This window comes from Panthera pardus, unplaced genomic scaffold (assembly GCF_024362965.1).
Source record: "Panthera pardus isolate Hobbes unplaced genomic scaffold, ASM2436296v1 HiC_scaffold_13, whole genome shotgun sequence".
Taxonomy (NCBI): domain Eukaryota; kingdom Metazoa; phylum Chordata; class Mammalia; order Carnivora; family Felidae; genus Panthera; species Panthera pardus.
The window spans coordinates 17,274,120-17,295,666 of NW_026526688.1; the positions used below are offsets into that span (position 1 = coordinate 17,274,120).

The window sequence follows — 21,547 nt, forward strand, 5'->3', positions numbered from 1 at the left end:
CTAAAAAAAATTAAAAATAAATAAATAAAAAGTCATTGTCTTGATGATCTAGGTCATCAAGATTTTCTCCTATGTTATCTTCTAGAAGTTTTATAGTTTTTAAATTTTACATTTAGGTTTATGATCCATTTCAAGATAATTTTTGGAGAGGATATTACATCTGTATCTAGGTTTATTTTTTTACATGTGGATATCCAGTTTTCACATCATTTGTTGAAGAGATTTTCTCTGTTCCATTGTATTGCATTCACTCCTTTGTCCAAGATCAGCTGAATATATTTACATACATATATCTCCAGGGCTTTCTATTCTATTCCATTGGTCTATTGTGTACTTTTTTACCAATACCAGCCTTGATTATGGTAGCTTTATAGTAGGTCTTAAAGTCAGGTAGAGTCATTTCTCCAACTTAGTTCCTCTCCTTCAATATTGTGTTGGTAATTCTGAGTCTTCTCTCCATATAAACTTTAGAATCAGTTCTAGACATCTGTTTGTTGATAGCCACAAAATAGTTTGCTGAGATTTTGATTGAGATCGCATTAAGTCTATAGATCAGTTTGGAAAGAACTGATACCGGACAATATTGAGTCTTCCTATCCATGAACATGGATTATCTCTCCCTTTATTTAGTTTTGCCTTGATTTCTTTCATCAGAGTTCTGTAGTTTTCCTTATATAGATTTTGAACACATTTTGTTAGATATATATCTAAATAATTAATTTTGGGGTGGGCAAATGTAAATAGTATTGTATTGTTATTTTTAAATTCCACTTGTTTATTGCCTATATAAGGAAAGCAATTAGCTTTTTTATATAATCTTGAATCCTGCAACTTTGCTGTAATCACTTATTAGTTCCAGGAGTTTTTCTCTTGATTCTTTGGATTTTCTACATAGACAATTAGATCATCTGTGAACAAAGGTAATTTTCTTTCAAATCAGTATACCTTTTCTTTCATTTTTGTGTCTTATTGAATTTGGTAAGACTTCCAGTATAATGTTGAAAAGTGAGTGGTGAGAGAGGACATCCTGACATACTCCTGACCTTAGTGGGAAAGCTTCTAGTCTCTCATCACTGAGTAAGATGTTAGCCATAGACTTTTTGTAGATGCTCTTTATCAAGTTTTAAAAACTCCCCTTTATTCCTACTTTACTGAGAGGTTTTATTTTTTATTTTTTTGCTTTTGCATGAATGGATGTTGGATTTTGTCAAATGCATTTTATGCATCTATTGATATAATCATGTAATTTTTCTTTAGCCTGTTGATATGATCGATTACATTAATTGATTAGGTAGTGTTAAGTCAGCCTTACATACCCAGGATAAATCCTATTTGGTGATGCTGTATAATTCTCTTTATAATTGTTGGATTCAATTTACTAATATTTTGTTGAGGATTTTTTGCATTTATCTTCATGGGAGATGTATATCTGTAGTTTTCTTACAAATGTCTCTGTCTGGTTTTGGTATTATAGTGATGCTGGCCACATAGAATGAGTTAGGAAGTATTCCCTCTGTTTTTATCCTCTGAAAGAGATTAGGAGAATTGGTATAATTTCTTCCTTAAATGTTTGGTAGAATTCACTGGTGAACCCACTTGGGCCTGGTGCTTTCTGTTTTATTAATTATTGATTTAATTTCTTTAATAAATTTAGGTGGCCTGTTCAGATTGTCTATTTCTTTTTGTGTGAGTTTTGGGCAGATTATGTCTTTCAAGGAATTGGTCCGTTTCATCTAGTTTATCAAATTTGTGCTCACTGAGTTATTCAGAGTATTCCTTTATTATACTTTCAATGTCCATGGGATTTGTAGTGATGTTCCCTCTTTCATTTCTTTTTTTTTTTTAAGATTTTATTTTTAATTAATCTCTACACCCAACACAGAGCTCAAACTCACAACCCTGAGATCAAGAGTTGCATGCTCTACCGACTGAGCCAGCCAAGCACCCCTCGTTTCTGATTTCAGTAATAGTGCCCCCTCTCAATCTCTCTCTTTTTGGCTAGAGGCTTATTGGTCTTTCTTAAGCTTTATAAAGAACCGTCTTTTGGTTTCATTGATTTTCTCTATTTAATTTCTTGTTTTCGATTTTTTTTTTTTAATTTCTGCTCTAATTTTATTATTTCTTCTCTTCTGCTTACGTTGGATTTCATTTGCTCTTCCTTTTCCAGTTGCCTAAGGTGGAAACTTAGATGATTGATTTTAGGTCTTCTTTTCTAATATATGCCTTCAATGCTATGATTTCCATCTAAGCACCACAAATTTCGACAGCAAAATCACCAACTAAAAAAACAAGAATGCAAACAATCGTGGCACTAAACAGACTACAAAAAGGGCACTTGTTTATAGTGTTAGAGCAAAACTAAGAAGGCAGAGTGCTGTCTGGCTCCATCTCGGGGGAGAACACACAATTCAGGCAACTCAAGCTTTTTGCCCCACTACACGTGTCCATGAATAAGCATGAAAGCACCCGGAGTATTGATTTTGGAATTATAAATAAATTTTAGCAAGTAGGTGAATTCACAAATATGGGATCCGCAAATAACAAGGATCAACTGTATCCTAAGATTTCAATGACATCAAATGAAATCTCAAATGAAACCTTATAAGTAGTGATCTAGCAATTATTACCAAGTCTTTACTTTTTGCTCTACTATTAAAAGAATAGGTGAGGTTAAACATGAAAATACACTTCTTGGGGGAAAATTTGACTATATTGATGCTGTAGTGGGGGAAATTCAACTCTTCCTAGAATACGCTTAGGTGGTTGTTTTTACTTTGAAAGTCTGATGAATTCTTTATAAAAGTATTCATAAAAACATTTTCAAATTGTTTTTTTTTTCTTTCACTTTCTACTATAATAGCATGGTAAAGTTAATGCTTAAAAGTAAGAAAAAATACTAGATATTAAAGAATGTTATTGGGGCACCTGGGTGTCTCAGTCTCAAGATCTCAAGATCTCAAGATCAGTTGAGACCTTGATCTCAGCCCAGATCTTGGTTTCAGGGTCATGAGTTCAAGCCCCACGTTGGGCTCCATGCATGAAGCCTACTTAAAAAAAAAAAATGTTATTGAATCCATTCATCCAGTGTATTGGGTTGATACATAAAATTTCTGTTTTTCTGGTTCAAAACAGTACACTATTGGCAATTTCGTATGGTCTTACCTAATAATTATTGTCCTTAATAATTAAGGACACCCTTAATTATTGTCCACCCAATTTAGGTGGGTTTTTTTTTTAATAAAATACAAATTCTGTATCTCTCTGTAATTTTATATAAGCTGTTAACCTCATAGATTACTCAGGGCTTTCTAAGTTTTTTTACACCCTTCATATTAAAAGTCTAATAATTTTCCTCCGTTACCCTTTTCAGATACAACATTCTTCTACATGTAAAAACTTTTCTGTATTCTTTGTTAAAACTAGTGAGCTCGAACTTCTCCGGATATGTTGTAGAGGGCTTCTGAGGTGTCTGCCCTGCATAAAAGACTGAGTATGGTGTTGAATAAGCTTTATCTCCAGTAGCTGAAGTTAGAATGTTGGCTCTGTCATGTCATCGACTTCTCTGTGCCTCAGTTTACTACTCTGCATAATGATACTAATACTATCCCCCTTTCTAAGAATTATTGTGAAACTTAAATGTTAAACTCACTTGTATCAAGTCCATTAAAGGAGGGACTGGAACGTGGTTAGTATTCGAGAAACGTTAGTGAATATTATTATAGAACGTATTTGGTATATCCACAAGTGATGTCCATAGAACGTCTTTATCAGAGAAGGGACTTCAACAGAGAGCTGCAAGTTAGATCAGAGATGAATCTTAGAGAGGGCAAACTTTTAAACTCAGACTGGACCGAGCTGGATAAAACTGCTTACCCTCAGGAATTTACTTACGTTGCTCACCCTCGATTTTCTTTTCTGTACTGAAAAGCAGCGAGCATCAGGGTGGTTGTTAGGTTCAGAAGTAAGGTCCCTGAGCCTGTTTGCCTGCCAGAGGGTTAGCATTCCAGCCACGGGGGATGTTAGCATCTTGACACTTTCTGTCAGCTGTGCATACTGTGCATATTGTTCACTGCAATAGTGATTTCTGATCTAAACAGGATTCCACATCTGGAAATAAAATTCACTAAAGCCTAAGTCTTGCAAAAAATATATATACATATAGCATATAAATATATATATATGTATATACCTATATATAAAATCCACCTGGGCACGTTTTTCAGTTTTAACAGATGGGAAAGATTGCCATCTAGTGGCTCTCTGGCGGGACTGCATGCAAACATTTTGATTGCAAAAGGAGTCAAATAATGCACTTGTAGTTTGCTTTACATAGACTGCTCTTAGAAAAGAATTATATAAAGCACATTTCTGTTATTATTTATTAGTATCTGTCATTATAAAATCAGATATAACTTCCTGTATTTTGCTATAATTCTTTAAAAATAATGTCCTTATAAATTTTCCCACCTAGTAAAATTTTTTTTCGTTTTCCTGTTAAATAATATATTAATTCTACATTTTCCTATAATTTCATATAAGCTGTGGACTTCACAGTTTACCTAGAACGTTATAAAATTATTATATTCTTCACATTATAGTAATAAAATATGATATTGTTTTATTGGTCTTCTAGGAAGGTGTTATTAACTTGGACAATATATTTAAATGCGGCGAAGAGTTTAATGAAAGCATTTTTAAATTGACTTTACTTTAGGACAGTTTTAAATGTACAGAAAAGTTGCTCCCTATTATTAACATCTTATATGAGATGGTACGTTTGTCACAGATAACGAACTGGCATTGATGTATTATTATTAACTAAAATTTCACATTTCATTCTATCTTCATTCCATCACCAGTGTATTTAGCCAGGGTTCCCCAGAGAAACGGAATCATTAGGATGTATCTCTATGTATGTCTACACCTGCATCTATATTTATAGATTTATATAAGATGGTATATATTTATGGATAGACAGATAAAGAGCTAGAGAGAGAGAGATTTACATTAAGGAATTGGCCCACATGATAATGGAGTCTTGGTAAGTCTAATCTCTGCGGGGTAGGTGGGCAGGCTGGAGACCCAGGGAAGAGTTACAGTTTGAGTCCAAAGGCAGTCTGTTTGCAGGATTCGTTCCTGCTTGGGAGAAGTCAGTCTTTGTTCTATTAAGGGCTGCAACTGATTGGATGAGGCCCACCCACATTATGGAGGATAATCTGCTTTATTCAGAGTCCACGGATTTAAGATTAGCTGTTACAACCAGGTTTTCCCCACTGTCCTTCTTCTGTTCCAAGGTCCTATCCAGGATGCCATACTGCATTTAACCATCACGACTCCTTAGTATTCTCTGGTTTGAGACAGTTTCTCAGACTTGCCTTGTTTTGATGACGTTGACAATTTGAAAAGCACAGGTCACATATTTGGTAGAGTGTCTCTCAATTAGAATTTGTCCTATGATTAGACTGTGATTATGGGTTTCGGGGAGGAAGACCATAGAGATGAAGCGGCATTCTCCTCATATCTTGTTAAGGGTGTCGGCTTCCATCGTGACTCATCACTAATGATGCTGACCTTGATCGCCTGGCTGACAGAGTGCTGGTCAGGTTTTTCCCCTGTAAAGTTACCCGCCTCCCTTTCATACTGTACTCTTTGGAATCAAGCCCACACTCAAGGTTGAGGGTCGGAGATACTAAGCTCTGTTTCCTGAAAGGAGAAGCAGTGACCTGATTCATTTATAATTTTTCTGTACGAGATTCACCACTTTCCTCCTCCCCCTTTATTTATTTATTTATTTATTTATTTATTTATATCACTATGTACTCATAGATATTGATTTTGTTCCTTGGTTTGTAACTCAATACCACATTATTTATTTTGGTACTCAAGTTGTTTCAGCTTTCGCCATTCAGGGCTCTTTCAGGCTGGCCCCTGACATGCCCCCACTCTTTTGTAGTTTTTTGAGTACGTCCTTATTTTCTGGCACTGCACATGCTCCAGGATCTTATATTTTCCCTGCCCCAGCCCTGGAATCATATATTTCTCCACGGAAACTTAGTTCCTCCTATTGGAGGATTGTACTAGAAACCAAGATCTAGGTGCTGGGTGGGTGTGCTCACTGGTGAACAGCTCCAGGGTGGAGATAGAAAATACGTGTGTGTGTGTGTGTGTGTGTGTGTACATTTGCAAAGCAAGGACATGATTTTGATGCATACTGTTTCAGTTTACGTGATACTGGTGCAAAGGAAAGATTGCCTGAACTGGATAAATATAAAAGGGTATATGCAACATTTGCATATTATAACTGCATAAGAATAATATGGACACAAGTGAGCTCTCTACTCAATCTTCTTTTTCTTTTTTAATTAAAAATTCTTTTTAATATTTATTTTTGAGAGAAAGAGAGAAACAGAACACGAGTGGGGAGGGGCAGAGAGAGAGGGAGACCCAGAATCCGAAGCAAGCTCCAGGCTCTGAGCTGTCAGCACAGAGCCTGATGCGGGGCTGAAACTCACCAGCCGTGAGATCATGACCTGAGCCGAAGTCAGACGCTTAACCAACTGAGCCACCCAGGCGCCCCTCAATTTTCTTTTTAAACTCTCAATGTAATTAACTCAATGTTTCAAGAGCTGGAGTAATGTAAGTTACAATGTATTAGGCATCTACGTGCACTTTTTAAAAATCATCTCTAATTCATAGGCCTCTACAAGGAAGAGAATAATATTAGATTTGCTTTCGACAATTTATGCTCAGGGAATTGCTACCAGTTCGGGATTGCCTGGCTAGAGCAAGGCAGAGCCAGTATTTGAAATCAGGTCGGTTTTTGACAACTGAAACGTTGCTTGTGACTAGTGATAGATCTTTACATTTCTAATAGATTTTTCAGAGGATGGTCACATGCACAATTTCATTTCATCCAAATGAATTCTCCAAAATACGTTAAGGCAGATCCTAATATCCTTATTTTAGGAATTGAGGTCTTCTATTTAATTACTGTGATTATTGACCTCAAGCCCCACCCCCCTTAGAATGTAAAACACTCCATCAAGAATGCGGAAATAGGTATTTACTTTTGGTTCCCAAATCCAGGGAAGGATGAAAAATGATATGCTCTAAGTACAAATAACATTGAGGAAAATGTTTTTCTTTTATAAATCATATTCAAATGTGGAACATTTTTAATCCTTTTTATTTGAAATGAATTTTTGTCTGCTTATAGAAATGTCAATGTGCCTTTAAGAATAAACTGACAGGATCAGTAGCTTTGGTTGTGATAATGTAGTTAAGCGTTTAACTGCATATTGATGAAGCTTATGACTAATACTTTGGAAACGTGCATATTTATAAGAGAATATATACATATTCTCATATATACTTAGCATATGCATATATATCTTGTAGATATAAATAACGCACAACTTTAGGCTTGGCTAAGAATGATGAAGTCTTAAAATGTTTAAGCCATATTAAAAATAAAAGTCAAGGGATTTTAGGGGCGCCTGGGTGGCTCAGTCAGTTGAACGTGTGACTCTTGATTCGTCCTCAGGTCCTGACCATAGGGTTGTGGGATCGAGCCCTGCGTCAGTCTCCACAGAGGGCTCCCTATCGGGCTCTGCGCTGAGCGTGAGCCGGCTTGAGATTCTCCCTCTCCTTTGCCCTCTGACCTTCCCCTGCTCACTCTCTCTCTCTCTCAAAAAACAGCAAAAGTCAAAGGATTTTATAGTCTAGACCACTGGCCAGTACAGAAGCCACAAGCCACATGTAGTGAATGAGCACTTGAAACATCACTGGTTCTGAGATGTGCGCTAAATGGGAAGCATGCATTGGATTTCAAAGACAGCACCGGAAAAAAAAAAAAAAGGATTTAAAATATCTCAATAATTTTTATATTGATTACATGTTGAGATACAGTTGATTTTAGATAGAGTGGATTAAATAAAATACATTATTAAAAACAATTTCAACTGTTCCTTTTAACTTTATTAATGCAGATACTAGAAAACTTAAAATTATGTGTGTCGCTTCCATTATATTTCTGCTGGGGCATACTGCTCTCTAGACCGGTCCAGCGGGAAGATTTTATGACTTCTGGCTCTAAATCAGTAGTGCTTTGGGTTTGGAAATTTGAGAGAAGAGAGAGATGAACTAAAGAAGGAGCTGTTCAGTTATTGAGCGGAATTCGTATGACATGTGAGAGTCAGGACTTGTTGGGTTTGAAGAGTGGGTTGTTTCAACATCAGAGTCTCTGAACAGAATTAAGAAATGACCTCCATGCAGACAGAGATCAGCTCCCGGGCGGTGGTAGAGGGGGAACCACAGGTTCGGCTAACTAAAGCCTCGGGAAGATTTAGGGGCTTAAGAGCGTTGTCCCGTAGCAGCCTCAAAGGTGCCCCAATGACCTGTCCCAGAAAGAAGGGTCTGAGTGGCTTATGGCTAGTGGAGGGAACTTGAATGAAATTGAAAGGACAGGACAGAATTTATGTAAGAGAATTATATTGGTGGAGTGTTAGAAGCACTATCAGCTTGGGCTCGAAGCAACTCTGACTTTGGTTCCTCCCCCGTGAAGCTTCTCTGGAAGGAAGCAGGCTGCCCTGGGCCATTTCTTCCTCATGCAGACAACTCAGAGGGTGGAACCAGAAGCCCAGAAGGCAGAGCGAAGAGCCGGGAGGGAGCCAGAGAGCAGAAGTGGGTCCCCGATCAAGGATTTGGAAACATGAGCCTGCTTGGATTCGGATAGCCGTGGGCCAGAGGCTGCTGTGTCTCCCACTGCCCCTCCTTTGCGACAAGAGTGTCCGCTGTGGTTCTCCGGTCTCTGTCTCCCCATTGTTTGTGGGGCAGAGGGCGCTGGCTTGTCTCTTAGTTCACAGGTCTTCAGATGCAGAGGAAATGCCCCCGAGGAGCCTCCTCCTCCTCCTCCTCACTTGAATATGACTGAAATGATCAGATTTAGGGAATTTTGAGAGGCTTGAGTATGTTGTGCATGTCAGGGAGGCGTGTAAATAACATCTGGACGGAAGTTGATAGTGGCAGAGTAAATGCAGATTCTTTGACGCACTTCCCATAGAGGGATGCGTTCTCTTTCCCAACGCTTTGAATCTGTGACCACTTTGACGATGGAGTACAATGGGAGTGACGCTATGCCCGTTCCAAGCCGGCCTTTCATAGAGCTGACAGCTTCAGCCTTGGTTTCTCAGAGCCCCGAGCTGCCATGTGGGAATTCTGATTGCCCCGCTGGAGAGGTTCCCCGGGGAGGTCTTGAGCCTGCAATGAGAGAAGGGCCCAGCTGTGCCCAGCCTTCCAGCCATTCCCCCACCCCAAAGTGCTAGATACCATGCGGGTGAAGCTTTCTTGGACTCTCCAGACCAGTCCAGAGGCCCGCTGAATACCGCCGAATAATGGTAGACCAGCTGAATAATGCCAGTGAGCCACAATGCCAGCCAAAGCAGAATAATCACCCCGCAAGTCTTGCCCAAATTTCTGAATTCTGTGGTTTGTGAGAACAGAATGACTCCCGTGTTAATCCACTAAATTTGGGGTGGTTTGTTGTGCAATAATCGATAGCTGGGACACACACACACACACACACACACACACACACACACACACACCACAGCCTCGTGGAGTGACCTGGAACATTTTGCTTCTGGTTTTTCTGCCTTTGGTATTTTCATCAGTGAAATTGGATAATGGTATCTACCAAGCATGGGTGTTAAAAAAGTAAACAAGATGGCCTATCTTTGGATCATAATATTCTTCTTTCTTTTGTTTCCCTGTCATGCCTCCCTTTACATATCACTAGTGTTAGCAGGTGTGTGTTTACTTCAGACACCATCAGTTTTCCTGATAGACACACACACACACACACACACACACACACACACACATACCCCCCACATATATACACGTATGTACATATCAGGATTTAAAATCCCATTAATTTTAGGATTTGTAACCATTTATCACTTCAAAACCGATTTTGTGGTGGTACATGTGGTGAGCATTCTCGTATACTTAGTTCAAGAAGCGGTTTGTTTTGCCTGAAAATGTACATTATTTAAGCTAAATCACTCCTGTTTCTCTCAATGGTGGCTTGGATATTTTGCTAGCTCCCAACAAAGGGGTCCTGGTATAATTGTGTGACTTCAAGATTGACACAAGCGCATATTAAAAAACCTAAACACAGGCATGCTCGCTGGCTTGTAGAAAAGTTATTGGGTGGGATGAGATAAAGCATCTATTTGAATGAAGCTGGAGAGACGGAACATGAATAGAGACAAATCTGTGGTGCACAACTAGGCCTAGAGTTCCTGTTAATCGGTTTAGCATCTTGCATTTACCAGGTCTGCGGCTTCCATATTTTTTAACCTCCATTCCACCTACCTCCCACCTAGGAATCCTTTGATGGGAGCACGGGGATAGGTGAAATCTTTCTCCTGTTAATTCAAGTTCTCGGTCTTTCTCCTATTAATTAAAATCCTACTTAAAAGAATTAAGTATAGCAAACACCTGTCCGGACAGACCCCCTTCCTGCTCCCCCTCCCCCCGCCCGGACAGGCCCCGGGCGCGCGGGGTGGGGCGCAGAGGGAGCCCGACCGTGCGCACTGGAGGCGCAGGGAGGGCGGCGAGGCGAGGGCCAAGAGGCCGAGTGGCTTGGGGCCCAATCTTAGGTCACTGGAGTATGAAACCGGGCCTCTGGCAGCAGGACTTTTCCAAGGTCAGGTTCCTGGGAACGCGGGCCGCGGACGCAGGGCGGGGAGGCAGCGTGTGGGGGCGGGGAGCGCGGGCCAGGCTTGGAAACCGGGAGCGCCCGAGACCCGCCGCCTGGCCCAGACCGCCCTCGGCGAAGGGCGCGGCGGCCGGGGAGGAGGAGGGGAGGGCGTGCGCGGAGGGGACGGGAGGCGTCGCCCCGCCGCGCCGGAATCTGGCCCGTGCGGGGCCGTAGCATCGGGACGGGAAGCGGTGCGGGGCGCCCCGCGAGCAGCCGCGCCCATGGGCCGCGCAGACCCGGCCGGGAGCGCCCCTGGCCGCGCCGCTCGAGGCTCGCGGTTCCCGGCTGCGAAGCGGCTGTGTGTGCGGGGCTAGCGGTCTGGGGGCGCAGGGCTGGGCGGGCGGGGAGTCGAGGCCCCGGGGGCGCGGGGGCGCACGGCCGCCCGCCGCCTGCGGGGGGCCCGCGCGGGATGTCAGCGCCCGGAGGCGCCCAGGCCTCGGGGCGCGGGGCCGGGCCCGGGGGACGCCAGCCGAGGCCTGGGGCTGATTGTGATTGGGTAAGTGTTGATCTGGGAAGGGAGGTGGGATGATGAACTTTTGATCGTGTCACATCTCCTTGCCATGTGCGTGCTTTTTTTTTTTCCTGGCTGCAAAGCTGGGATCCATCGGGTCTCTTTCCCTGCACCCATTCATGAAATCTCTAGTGCTGACATCATCCAGCTTTCCCAGGCGAAGTTGCTCTCTTGCACTGAGAAGCATGCGTCGCGTCTGAGATGACAGATTCTCCATGGGCCCCGCCAGCTGTGGTTGCTTCCAGGCTGTGCTTGTATGAAGTCGGGGCGGCGTTGGGTGTTTTAGGGCAAGAGCCTCTTCGTGAGAGACAGTCCATCCAGAAAACCATCTTGCATTTCGACCCACTCAGAATACAGTGCTCATTTCAGACAGTCCTTTTAAGCAGGCATGCAAACTTTTGAAAGCTCTGATCACTGTTGAATGTTGAATTTCTATTAAGGCAAAGAGGCAGAGATTTGTGGGGCATCAAGAGGTGAGTTTTAAAAAGTAAATTTAAGTAATAGAGTCATTACCTCGTCCACTGGAAGAGTGACTCATGGAGATTGGGACTCAGCCTTAAATTTGATGCACTGACAAATTAGGGCCATCTAGTTCAGTGGGTGCACTTCAGTCGGCCCTAAAACCCACTCCCTCTTTCCAAGTGAACAGCCTTAAATATACCCATTAGCAGTTTTTTTTAACATCTCTAAAATCTAAGCAGTATAGACAGAAACTTGTGTAAAACTGTTATGTGTCTATGTATTATGTAATAAACTGTTATGTGTCTGTGTATTTAATAAAAGCTTGATAGACATTCCACCATTTTCAAGTTTTAAGGTACTTATAGGACACATCCTGTAAATCCTGTACACTTTTTTATTTTTTTTATTTTTGAGAGAGAGAGAGGGAAAGGGCACAACTGAGCAAGGAACAGAGAGAGAGAGAAAAGCAGGGCTTACCTGAAGTGGGGCTTGTGCTTACCCAGAGCAGGGCTCAAACTCATGAACTGTAAGCTCATGACCTGAGCCAAAGTCAGATGCTTAACCCAGGTGCCCTGTACCCTTTTTTAGACTGCAGAGTTTACAAGGGAATTGATAGTTTACAGGGAATTAAAGATGTTCAGTGTTATGTATAATGGTTGGTTAGAGGAAAGAAATCAGAGATTGAAAACAAGACATAAAAGGAAAAAACAAAAGGCAAATTGTATCGGTTCTGGTTTTACTGAACCACGTCGGTAGTTTGGGGTCCCCGGAGACACACGCAGGTCAGATGGCCTGGGTCCAGGGGGCAGCTCCATCCCTAGCTTTTTGGTGACTTTGGGTATTCATTGCATTAATAGGTTCAAATTCCTCTTCAGAATTTCTGAACTCTGTGGTCAAACGTATCTGTTATTACACTGAACTCTGAAGTTCAAGAAGTTCCACAGAAATACAGAGGCTTTTGAAGGAAAGGAAGCTCAGAGAAAAAAAAAAAATGGAGAACTAGTGTAGACCTAGATGGTGGTTGAGGGCATCTTATAGTAAGTAGTCCTCTACCCCCAGCCCCGACCTGCTACACACACCTAGTCCCCGCATCTTGAAGATCTGTCAGCTACCCTTTGAAGTCAGTAGGAATGCTGTCTGGGGAAAGGATATGGTGCTAGGAGAAGATCTTGAAGCATCAGTGCTTTCATTTTGTAAAGCATTTTCTTGGATTGGAAAGACCCCCCTCCTCCCCTGGCCCCTGAAAAAGGGTGAACTTCCTGGAGGAAGAAGGTATTGTTCATTGGGGACAAAACAAACAGGCATACCTCCGATTAGCGAATTCAGTCTTCCAGCGCTGACAGCAAGAAACCATTTTATGCAACCGATTCGTTGTAAAAGACACTTCTGTGGCCATCAGCTATTCCCAGAGCTGTGAATTTTCTTTCTTCACGAAGGATGACACATTCTGCAGAAACGTCTTGAGTTGAGTTTGAAGAGTATGTTTGTGTCTGGTCGCAATGCAGTCCTTTGTAGTAAGCATGGACTTTTAGAGTAAAAGCATGTTCGTTGTTTGAGTCACTAATTTAATCTTTGCGTGTTGATTCTTTCAGCAAACCTAGAGCATCTCTGTGTGAGAGGCATGCGTTTGATACGAAAACAATAAAGTGTCAGAATGATCTACATAAAAAGCTGAGGGATGGGGAGAGGTCTGTACGATACAAAATGCTGCGGGAGGTGCAAAGAAACAGCTCGGTGTTTTCAGAGAGGAATGTGTGATAGCCGTGGTAGCAGTGAGCAGGAACCACCCGATAGAGCCGGCACTGATGACGTGGGCACTGTACACACTTGATCTAATTGAGATCTCACAACAACCGTATTGAAACCGTTGACAGTATTTGCACTGTTTTGCAGGTGGGTCCAGGAGACAGAAGCAACTTGCTGGGAACACAGAGCCTGTCAGGGGCAGAGCAGGATTCTAAAGGATCTGTGTTCTTCTTTTATAGATATTATGAAGGAGCACATTTCATTTAATTCAGATGAACTCGTAGGCTAGCATTTCTTTCTTAATGCTCGAAGCAGTTCTCTCTGATGTAACGTTTGGTTGATTGTCTCCTTTCCATCATAAGTGTTTTTATGTTTCTCTAAAGAGTTACGGAGGCGCATGAAATTGATAAGTAATTGATGGTTTTGAAACACGACTGAATAAGGCCAGAGATAAAGGTGTTTATTACCATAAAAGCTTGTCCTGTATTCTTTTCTCTTAGCACCTTTATTCTCCGAATCGCCTGATTGTACCTAAGACACATAAGCAGTAAGGAGGGGGAAAAATACATGATTCTATTCTTCTCTCATACAAGATGTATGTATGGAAGGCAGAGGTTCTTACTAACCTGTTTGTACGAATTAACTTGTTTTTCAAATTCCCTTTGTTGTAGAGCACTGCAGGTATATAACTAAGGGCAGAATTTATTCTCTGTATTAATATTTTTAATTATTTTAATGTTTATTTATGAGAGAGAGAGAGACAAACAGCATGAGTGGGGGCGGGGGTGGTTTGCAGAGAGAGAGGGAGACACAGAATCCGAAGCAGGCTCCAGGCTCTAAGCTGTCAGCACAGAGTCCTATGAGGGGCTCAAACTCACAAACCGACCTGAGCTGAAATCGGACGCTTAACTGACTGAACCACCCGGGTGCCCCAATCTGTATTAATATTTTTTAAAACTCCATTTACATTCACTAATATAAATGCTGTATATTAGGCACCATTTTAATTGATGACACAGCAAACTTTTTTTTTAAATGAGTATTACTGTGGTATCCCTGTTAAAAAGACTGAAAGTTGACTTGTTCCCCCCAAATCACTGCCATATCTTCAGTTGATATAGAATATGAGTTATTTGTATGGGAAACTATTATTTCTGTAAAAGAATGAAAGTTGTTTACTGTTAAATGTTAGGAAGCTGCTTTGACTAAGAGGGAAGTAAATGTTTTAAGAGGTTCATTGAAAGGGCATTTTAATGATTAACTCTCCTACACCAGTCAGGTTTAGTACCTTATTTAAAGTTTAGAGATTTCTTCCTTTGTTGTTGTTTTTCATTAACTTTAATGTTTTAAAACTCGCCACACGTTAGGCAGACAACGGTGCCATGCTAAAATGAGCTATTGTCTGCGGGTTTCGATCATTTCTTCTGTTCATTCATGTGTTTAGCGATTCAACAGAATTTAATACATTTCAGAGTTAATACAGAACTATCAAGTTTTTCCCGAAAGGCTGGTTGGCTTTTGTAATCACAAGGGCACCCAGTCAAGGGACAAGTTGGAAGTGAAATCTAGCTCATGGTCCACTTGCCTTGGAGTGAGGCCGTGTCTGCGCAGAGTTGGGGGCAACGTTTACCGGTCTGGCTAAGTCACAAAAAGTTGTGTTTTCTCCGCCCCCCCCCCCATTTACATAAAGGGGCATATAGGTTAATGTCAACCTTGTTCTAAGAAAAATAGAGATGGTAAGATCCTAGACCTTCAGTTTCTTGAGGAAATATGGTGTGTGTGAGCACGTGTGTAAGCATGCACGCTTTGTGTGTTTGGGGGACGCAGCAGGAGGAAAGAAGCGACTTTATGCCAAAGGACATTTTAAAAGTCTCAATGGATAAAATTCGATTATTACATCAGAGATGGTTTTCCTATTTTATTTTTCAGAAGAGGACTGGCAGAAGGATCTGGAAAGCACAGTTCCATTGTGAAAAGCGAAGATCCTTTACCTACACATTTTACAAGAAATGTGCAGAAAGCCATTGATAAATATGCCTGGTAAGAATTAACTTGTTCAATGCTTCTGATTGCAAAATCGAAACGTTCCCATAATGAATACAGGAAGCAGAATCAGTGATTGGCCATGCATTTCTAAAAGTAAAAAACAAAACAAAAAAGCAGTTTTGTTTGTAGTGTCGGGAGATGCGACACTGCATGAATGTTTTAGAATCAGTTTTAAAAGCAGCTCAGAGAAGGAGAACCACGTCCGTATAACCTCTTCCCACTTTGCTTGCATGTGTCTCTGCAGTGGATCCGTATCATCGTTGCCATCGAGTGGAAGGCCCACGCCTGCAGGTGCCCACAACTCTTGGTCTGGGTCTGGCACACAGACTTCCACCACTGGCTTATCAACGGAGAGGAGCTCCATTTACTCCTGGAGAGATGACGTAGGTTTCAGAATCTTTTGTGCAATTCTGTGCTTACAATTTATAATGAAGAATTGCTTTCTTGACTTTGGAAAAATTTTTTTTAATGTTTATTTATTCTTGAGAGACAGAGAGCATGAGCAGGGGAGGGGCAGAGAGAGAGAGGGAGACACAGAATCCGAAGCAGGCTCCGGGCTCTGAACTGTCAGCACAGAGCCTGACGCGGGGCCCGAACCCACAAACTGTGAGATCGTGACCTGAGCCGAAGTTGGATGCTTAAGCGACTGAACCATCCAGGTGCCCCAAGAGTTGTTTTTTTTTTTTTTTTTTTAAGTTATTTTGAGAGAGAGAGACAGAGCAGGGGAGGGGCAGAGAGAGGAGGAGACCCAGAATCCAAAGCAGGCTCCAGTCTCCGAGTTGTCAGCACAGAGCCTGATGTGGGGCTTGAACCCACAAACTGTGAGATCACGACCTGAGCCAAAGTCAGACGCTCAACTGAATGAGCCACCCAGGTGCTTCATTTTCTTACTTTTAAATAAACTTTCTACCAACTTTGAAAGATACACATACATCCGTATGAACCTATTTACATGTCACATGGAAAAACTTAAAAATACAGAAAATATTAGGAAAAATAAAAATCACTCCTAATCTCATAACCCAGAATCTTAGCTGTTGAGAATTTTGGTTTTGTTTTCCACTTCCCAACCCTCTCCCTCCATGTTATAAATGATCTCTTGTATCCTCTCTATGGCTGGAAATTCAGGACAGGCTTTGACAATCAGGAACTTAAATACTAGAAAAATGTGGAGAAGTAAAGACTGTACAAAATCATCGATGATGAGGGAATTTCCCACTGGCATTCTAAATTTTTATTTTTAACATAGACTTATTTTTGAGAGAGAGAGAGAGACAGAGACAGAGCACGAGTGGAGGAGGGGCAGAGAGAGGGAGACACAGAATCCGAAGCAGGCTCCAGGCTCTGAGCTGTCAGCACAGAGCCTGATGTGGGGCTTGAACTCACGGACTGTGAGATCATGACCTGAGCTGAAGTCAGACGCTCAACCCACTGAGCTACCCAGGCACCCTCCCCCCCCCCCCCCCGCCAGTATTCTAAACCACATCTTTTACTCTCACCTCCAATCCTGGCAGAAGCTGGTAACTTTAACCCTCTTTTGGCTCTCTTCGGGAGTGGGATTCTTAGCTGTGTGAACGTGAGTCTCCAGCTCTGGCTTTCGTTGGGGGCTCTGCCCACCACGGTCTCCCACCCCTTTCTCCCCTCCAGGACCCCGAGAATAGGGGACGGGGGCAATGGCTGCGGAAGAGCCTCCAGTGCTGGCTCCTGCTCTTTTTTTTGGTTTGCGTTCCGGCTTCCTTTGCTTTCTCTCGAAGCATTTGGCCACTCGACAGGCACACGTGGGTCCACTTCCTTGGCCGGGGGCATAGCTGGGCCTCCCACAGTGGTGAGAGGGACACGGAGAAGAGTCAGCTCCCAATCACTCAGGACTTTTCAGACAAGGCGGGACTCCTGCACCTGCGATGAACAGCCCCTGCCCTTGCTCTCGTGCCTCTGCAGGTGGGAAGAAGGCTGAGGACCCTTGCTTCATAGTGTCCAAGTTCCGCAATTCTTTTCGGCACATGTTTTCGTGTAATTATCCAGAGAGATTCTTGGGGCTTCCGTTTCAAGAGTTGAAATTACATCAGGCCCTACAGTTGCTCTTTGTTTAAATTTTTTTTTTTAACGTTTATTTATTTTTGAGACAGAGAGAGACAAAGCATGAACAGGGGAGGATCAGAGAGAGAGGGAGACACAGAATCTGAAACAGGCTCCAGGCTCTGAGCGGTCAGCACAGAGCCCGACGCGGGGCTCGAACTCACGGTCTGTGAGATCATGACCTGAGCCGAAGTGGACGCCCAACCGACTGAGCCACCCAGGCGCCCCTGGTTGTTCTTTGTTTAAAAACTTTAACGTACCGGGGCACCTGCGTGGCCCGGTTGGTCGAGCGTCCAACTTCGGCTCAGATCATGATCTCACGGTTCCGTGAGTTCAAGCCCCACGCTGGGCTGTGTGCTGACAGCTTGGAGCCTTCAGGTTCTGTGTGTGTGTGTGGCTCTCTCTCCGCCCCTCCCCGCTTACACTCTCTCTCTCTCTCTCTCTCTCTCTCTCAGAAATAAATAAACATTAAAAAAATAATAATGAAAAAAATTTTAACTTACTTTTTTGGTAGGTAATATTTGCAATAAGCAACAAAAGCCAAAAGAGAAAATTGAAAGTAAGCCTTTCTCCGTGCCTCGGTCCCCCAGTCCCCTCCTGGGAGGAGAATATTAGTAGTTTTTTTATCCTATTTGCATTTTAAAAGAATTTAGCTCCCCTGCTGTAGCGGGAATGTAGTTTGTTATCAGTTTAAGGGAGGAAGCACAACAGAAAACACTGAACAGCCTTCTGTGAAAATCAACCAGACCTGACCATCTTGGGTCAGGTGTATCAAAGTGAATGTGCACCTGCTGCTGAGTTGTGGGTTCGATTTCAGGTTCCATCACCCCTAGAGGGTACATGGCCCTTTCTATAATGACTGCAAAGTCCACATTCTTGTTGTCATGTTGTACTCCTTCTAAATAAGGAGCACTTTAGGGGCGCCTGGGTGGCTCGGTCGGTTAAGCGTCCAACTTCGGCTCAGGTCATGATCTCGCGGCCCGTGAGTTCGAGCCCCGCGTCGGGCTCTGGGCTGACTGCTCAGAGCCCGGAGCCTGTTTCAGATTCTGTGTCTCCCTCTCTCTCTACCCCTCCCCTGTTCATGCTCTCTCTCTCTCTCTGTCTCAAAAATAAATAAACGTTAAAAAAAAATTTTTTTTTAAACAAAAAAAAAAAAAATAAGGAGCACTTTAAATGTGTGTTACTGATTATGAAGGCCTCACGTCTGCAACTTTTATTTTTTATTTTTAGTTTCATTTTTATTTTTTAAAATTGATTTATTTTTGAGAGCGCGCGAGAGAGACAGAGTGCAATCAGAGGAGGGGCAGAGAGAGAGGGAGACGCAGAATCTGAAGCAGGCTCCAGGCTCTCAGCACAGAGCCCGATGCGGGGTTTGAACTCATGAACTGCGAGAACATGGCCCGAGCCAAAGTCATTCACTTAACCGGCTGAGCCACCCGGGCTCCCGTCGTAGTTCTGCAACTTTTAGTCTTGCTACTGAATGTGCATTTCTGTTCTAGGAGTTCGACAAAGCCAATGCGCAGAAAGTACAGCAGCTATTCTGGGAGGTGGAAGAAATGTTGTTCGAAGGGAAAGTAAGCCCTCAGACTCAGAATCTAGTGGCCGAGTGCGGCGAGTGGGCAAGAAGATCCCTCCATCTGAGGTAGGGAAGTTGTTCCACAGTAATCCTCTGGAATGGGTTTTGGATCTACCTGCTTACTCCTGACCTGTTTAATACCGTTCGTATATTTTGACTGAAAGCAATTGCCTGATCAAAATATGTATCCAGAACACATGTCTTTACTGAGAACGCATAGTCTTTGCAATGGTGTCTGAGGGAACGTTGGGACATTCCAATGCCTAATTTGCGAGAAGCAAACCTCGCTCATTTTCAGAAAGGCCTCGCATACGTGACAACTACAGGAATGGGTCGAAACGAGCCTTTACCTTTCACCTTCACTAGTTTGTGAGCAACACGTCAGTCTTCAGAGCTGAGAACAGTCTTTGGGGTCGGGGTCGGGGAGGAACAGAGTAATTATTTGCCAAGTGATTGAATAGCTGAATTTTACTAACTCATCCAGATTCCTTATGAGAGAGGATAGCTTATTTTTTTTTTTAATTTATTTTAACGTTTATTTATTTTTGAGAGACAGAGAGAGTACAGGGTGGGGAGGAACAGAGAGAGAGGGAGACACAGAATCTAAAGCGGGCTCCAGGCTCTGAGCCGTCAGCACAGAACCCAACGTGGGGCTCGAACCCATGAACCGTGAGATCATGACCTGAGCCGAAGTCAGATGCTCAACTGACTGAGCCACCCAGGTGCCCCAAGGGTAGCTTAGTTTGCAATAGCAAAGCTGGAGAATATAGATTGGGTATGGAGAAAAGGTTTTCTTCCTTCAATTATTCAGCCAGATGCACTTAGGAGAAAAATCCGTCTCCGTTATCTGAAGTTCCTTTGTATTACATCCGGAGAGAATAGATTAGATAGAACACCCCTACAAATGTTGAGGGATTTTCTGGTTACCTCAAGTAGGTAACTTAAAAGAAATCTTGACTCAGTAGTTTTTAAATCTTCTCTATTCCGTCCTTCATCAGCGCTCTGTCTTGAAGGGCATAGTACGCCCACCGGTACTCATTGTGGGTGCTGACTTTTCTAGCACAGGGCAGTCACCCAAGAGCCAGGAGCTCAGACCTGCCCCTACCACTCCTGTCTTAAATAGTTCAGACGAAAACGAAGGAGGGGAGGGTGGAAAAAGGAAAGACTGCAAGGAATATAAGCCTGGTATGTATATTTATACAGGTTTATTCATTACGTGGATATTAGTTAACATGCATAGAGAGCCCCTGTGTGCCCAGCCTTACCCTAGATGTCTGGCTCTGGCATCTCTAAGCCACCCCTCAGCCCTAGAGGTAACTATTAGTATCGCTTTCATACAAAAAACAAACCAGTGAAATCAGTGGCTCAGAGAGCCCGAGAACTTTGCCTCCGATCTTTGCGTCAGTGGCGAGAACAGCCCGTCCTGCTCCCTCGAAGCCTGTGCTTTTTCCGTGACACCATCGTGCTTCTCGTGGACCAGCATGTGCCTCGTCACTTCATACACACGCCTTCAAAGCATCATTTCATCTGACTTGGAACACTGCAAAACGTGTTTGCCTTTTTCCAAATCAAAAGTGTTAGTAATTTCCCATCTTTTTTCTTTTTTCTTTCTTTCTTTCTTTTTTTCTCCCCCCGCCGGCGCAGAGTATTAGGAAGACAGCTCATAGTGCCGACTGATGAAGGATTCCAACATTTCCAGGGCGATGAGCCTAGTTCCACGGTCCACACACCCTTCCTGGATGCCTGCGGGCACAAGCACAACAGCAGAGAGTAGGTTCCTATGAGTTACTTTAGAAAGTATTTTTAATTTCATTTTAGTGATACTTTTTTCTTATTTACTTATTTATTTTTTAGGTCTATTTATTTTGAGAGAGAGCGAGCTGGGGAGGGGCAGAGAGAGAGAATTAGAGGGAGAGAACCCCAAGCAGGCTCTGCACTGACTGCCAGCATGAAGCCCCAGGCAGGGCTCAAACTCACACACCTTGGGATCACGACCTGAGCCGAAACCATGAGTCCAAGTTTAACCGACTGAGCCACCCAGGCGCCCCCTTTTGTTTTCATTTTTAATTTCCTGTTAGTTATACTCTTCCCATGTCTGTCTTAGCCGTGAGCCTTGGCCCCACTGATTTTGGAAGCTTAGATTTCAGGGAAGGGCAGGGGCAGAGCATTTTTTCACAGGATGCTTCTCATTCTAAATTGATGGTGATGCACCAGTCAGAGTGGCTAAAATTAACTCAGGAAACAACAGATGTTGGCGAACGTGTGGAGAAATGGAACCCTCTTACGCTGCTGGTGGGAATGCAAACTGGTGCAGCCGCTCTGGAAAACAGTGTGGAGGTTCCTCAAAAAATTACAAATAGATCTA

The 21,547-nt window shown here is 42.8% G+C and overlaps 1 protein-coding gene across 1 annotated transcript in view; it reads left to right on the forward strand.

Annotated features, from left to right (window-relative positions):
* The window catches only part of FAM149A (family with sequence similarity 149 member A), a 55,688-nt gene that overhangs the window by 18,452 nt on the left and 15,689 nt on the right, over nucleotides 1-21,547 (forward strand). The window contains 4 exon segments of the mRNA XM_019422187.2: nucleotides 15,414-15,524; nucleotides 15,775-15,913; nucleotides 19,106-19,248; nucleotides 20,827-20,952. Of these exon segments, the coding sequence (XP_019277732.2) occupies nucleotides 15,414-15,524; nucleotides 15,775-15,913; nucleotides 19,106-19,248; nucleotides 20,827-20,952 (519 nt within the window).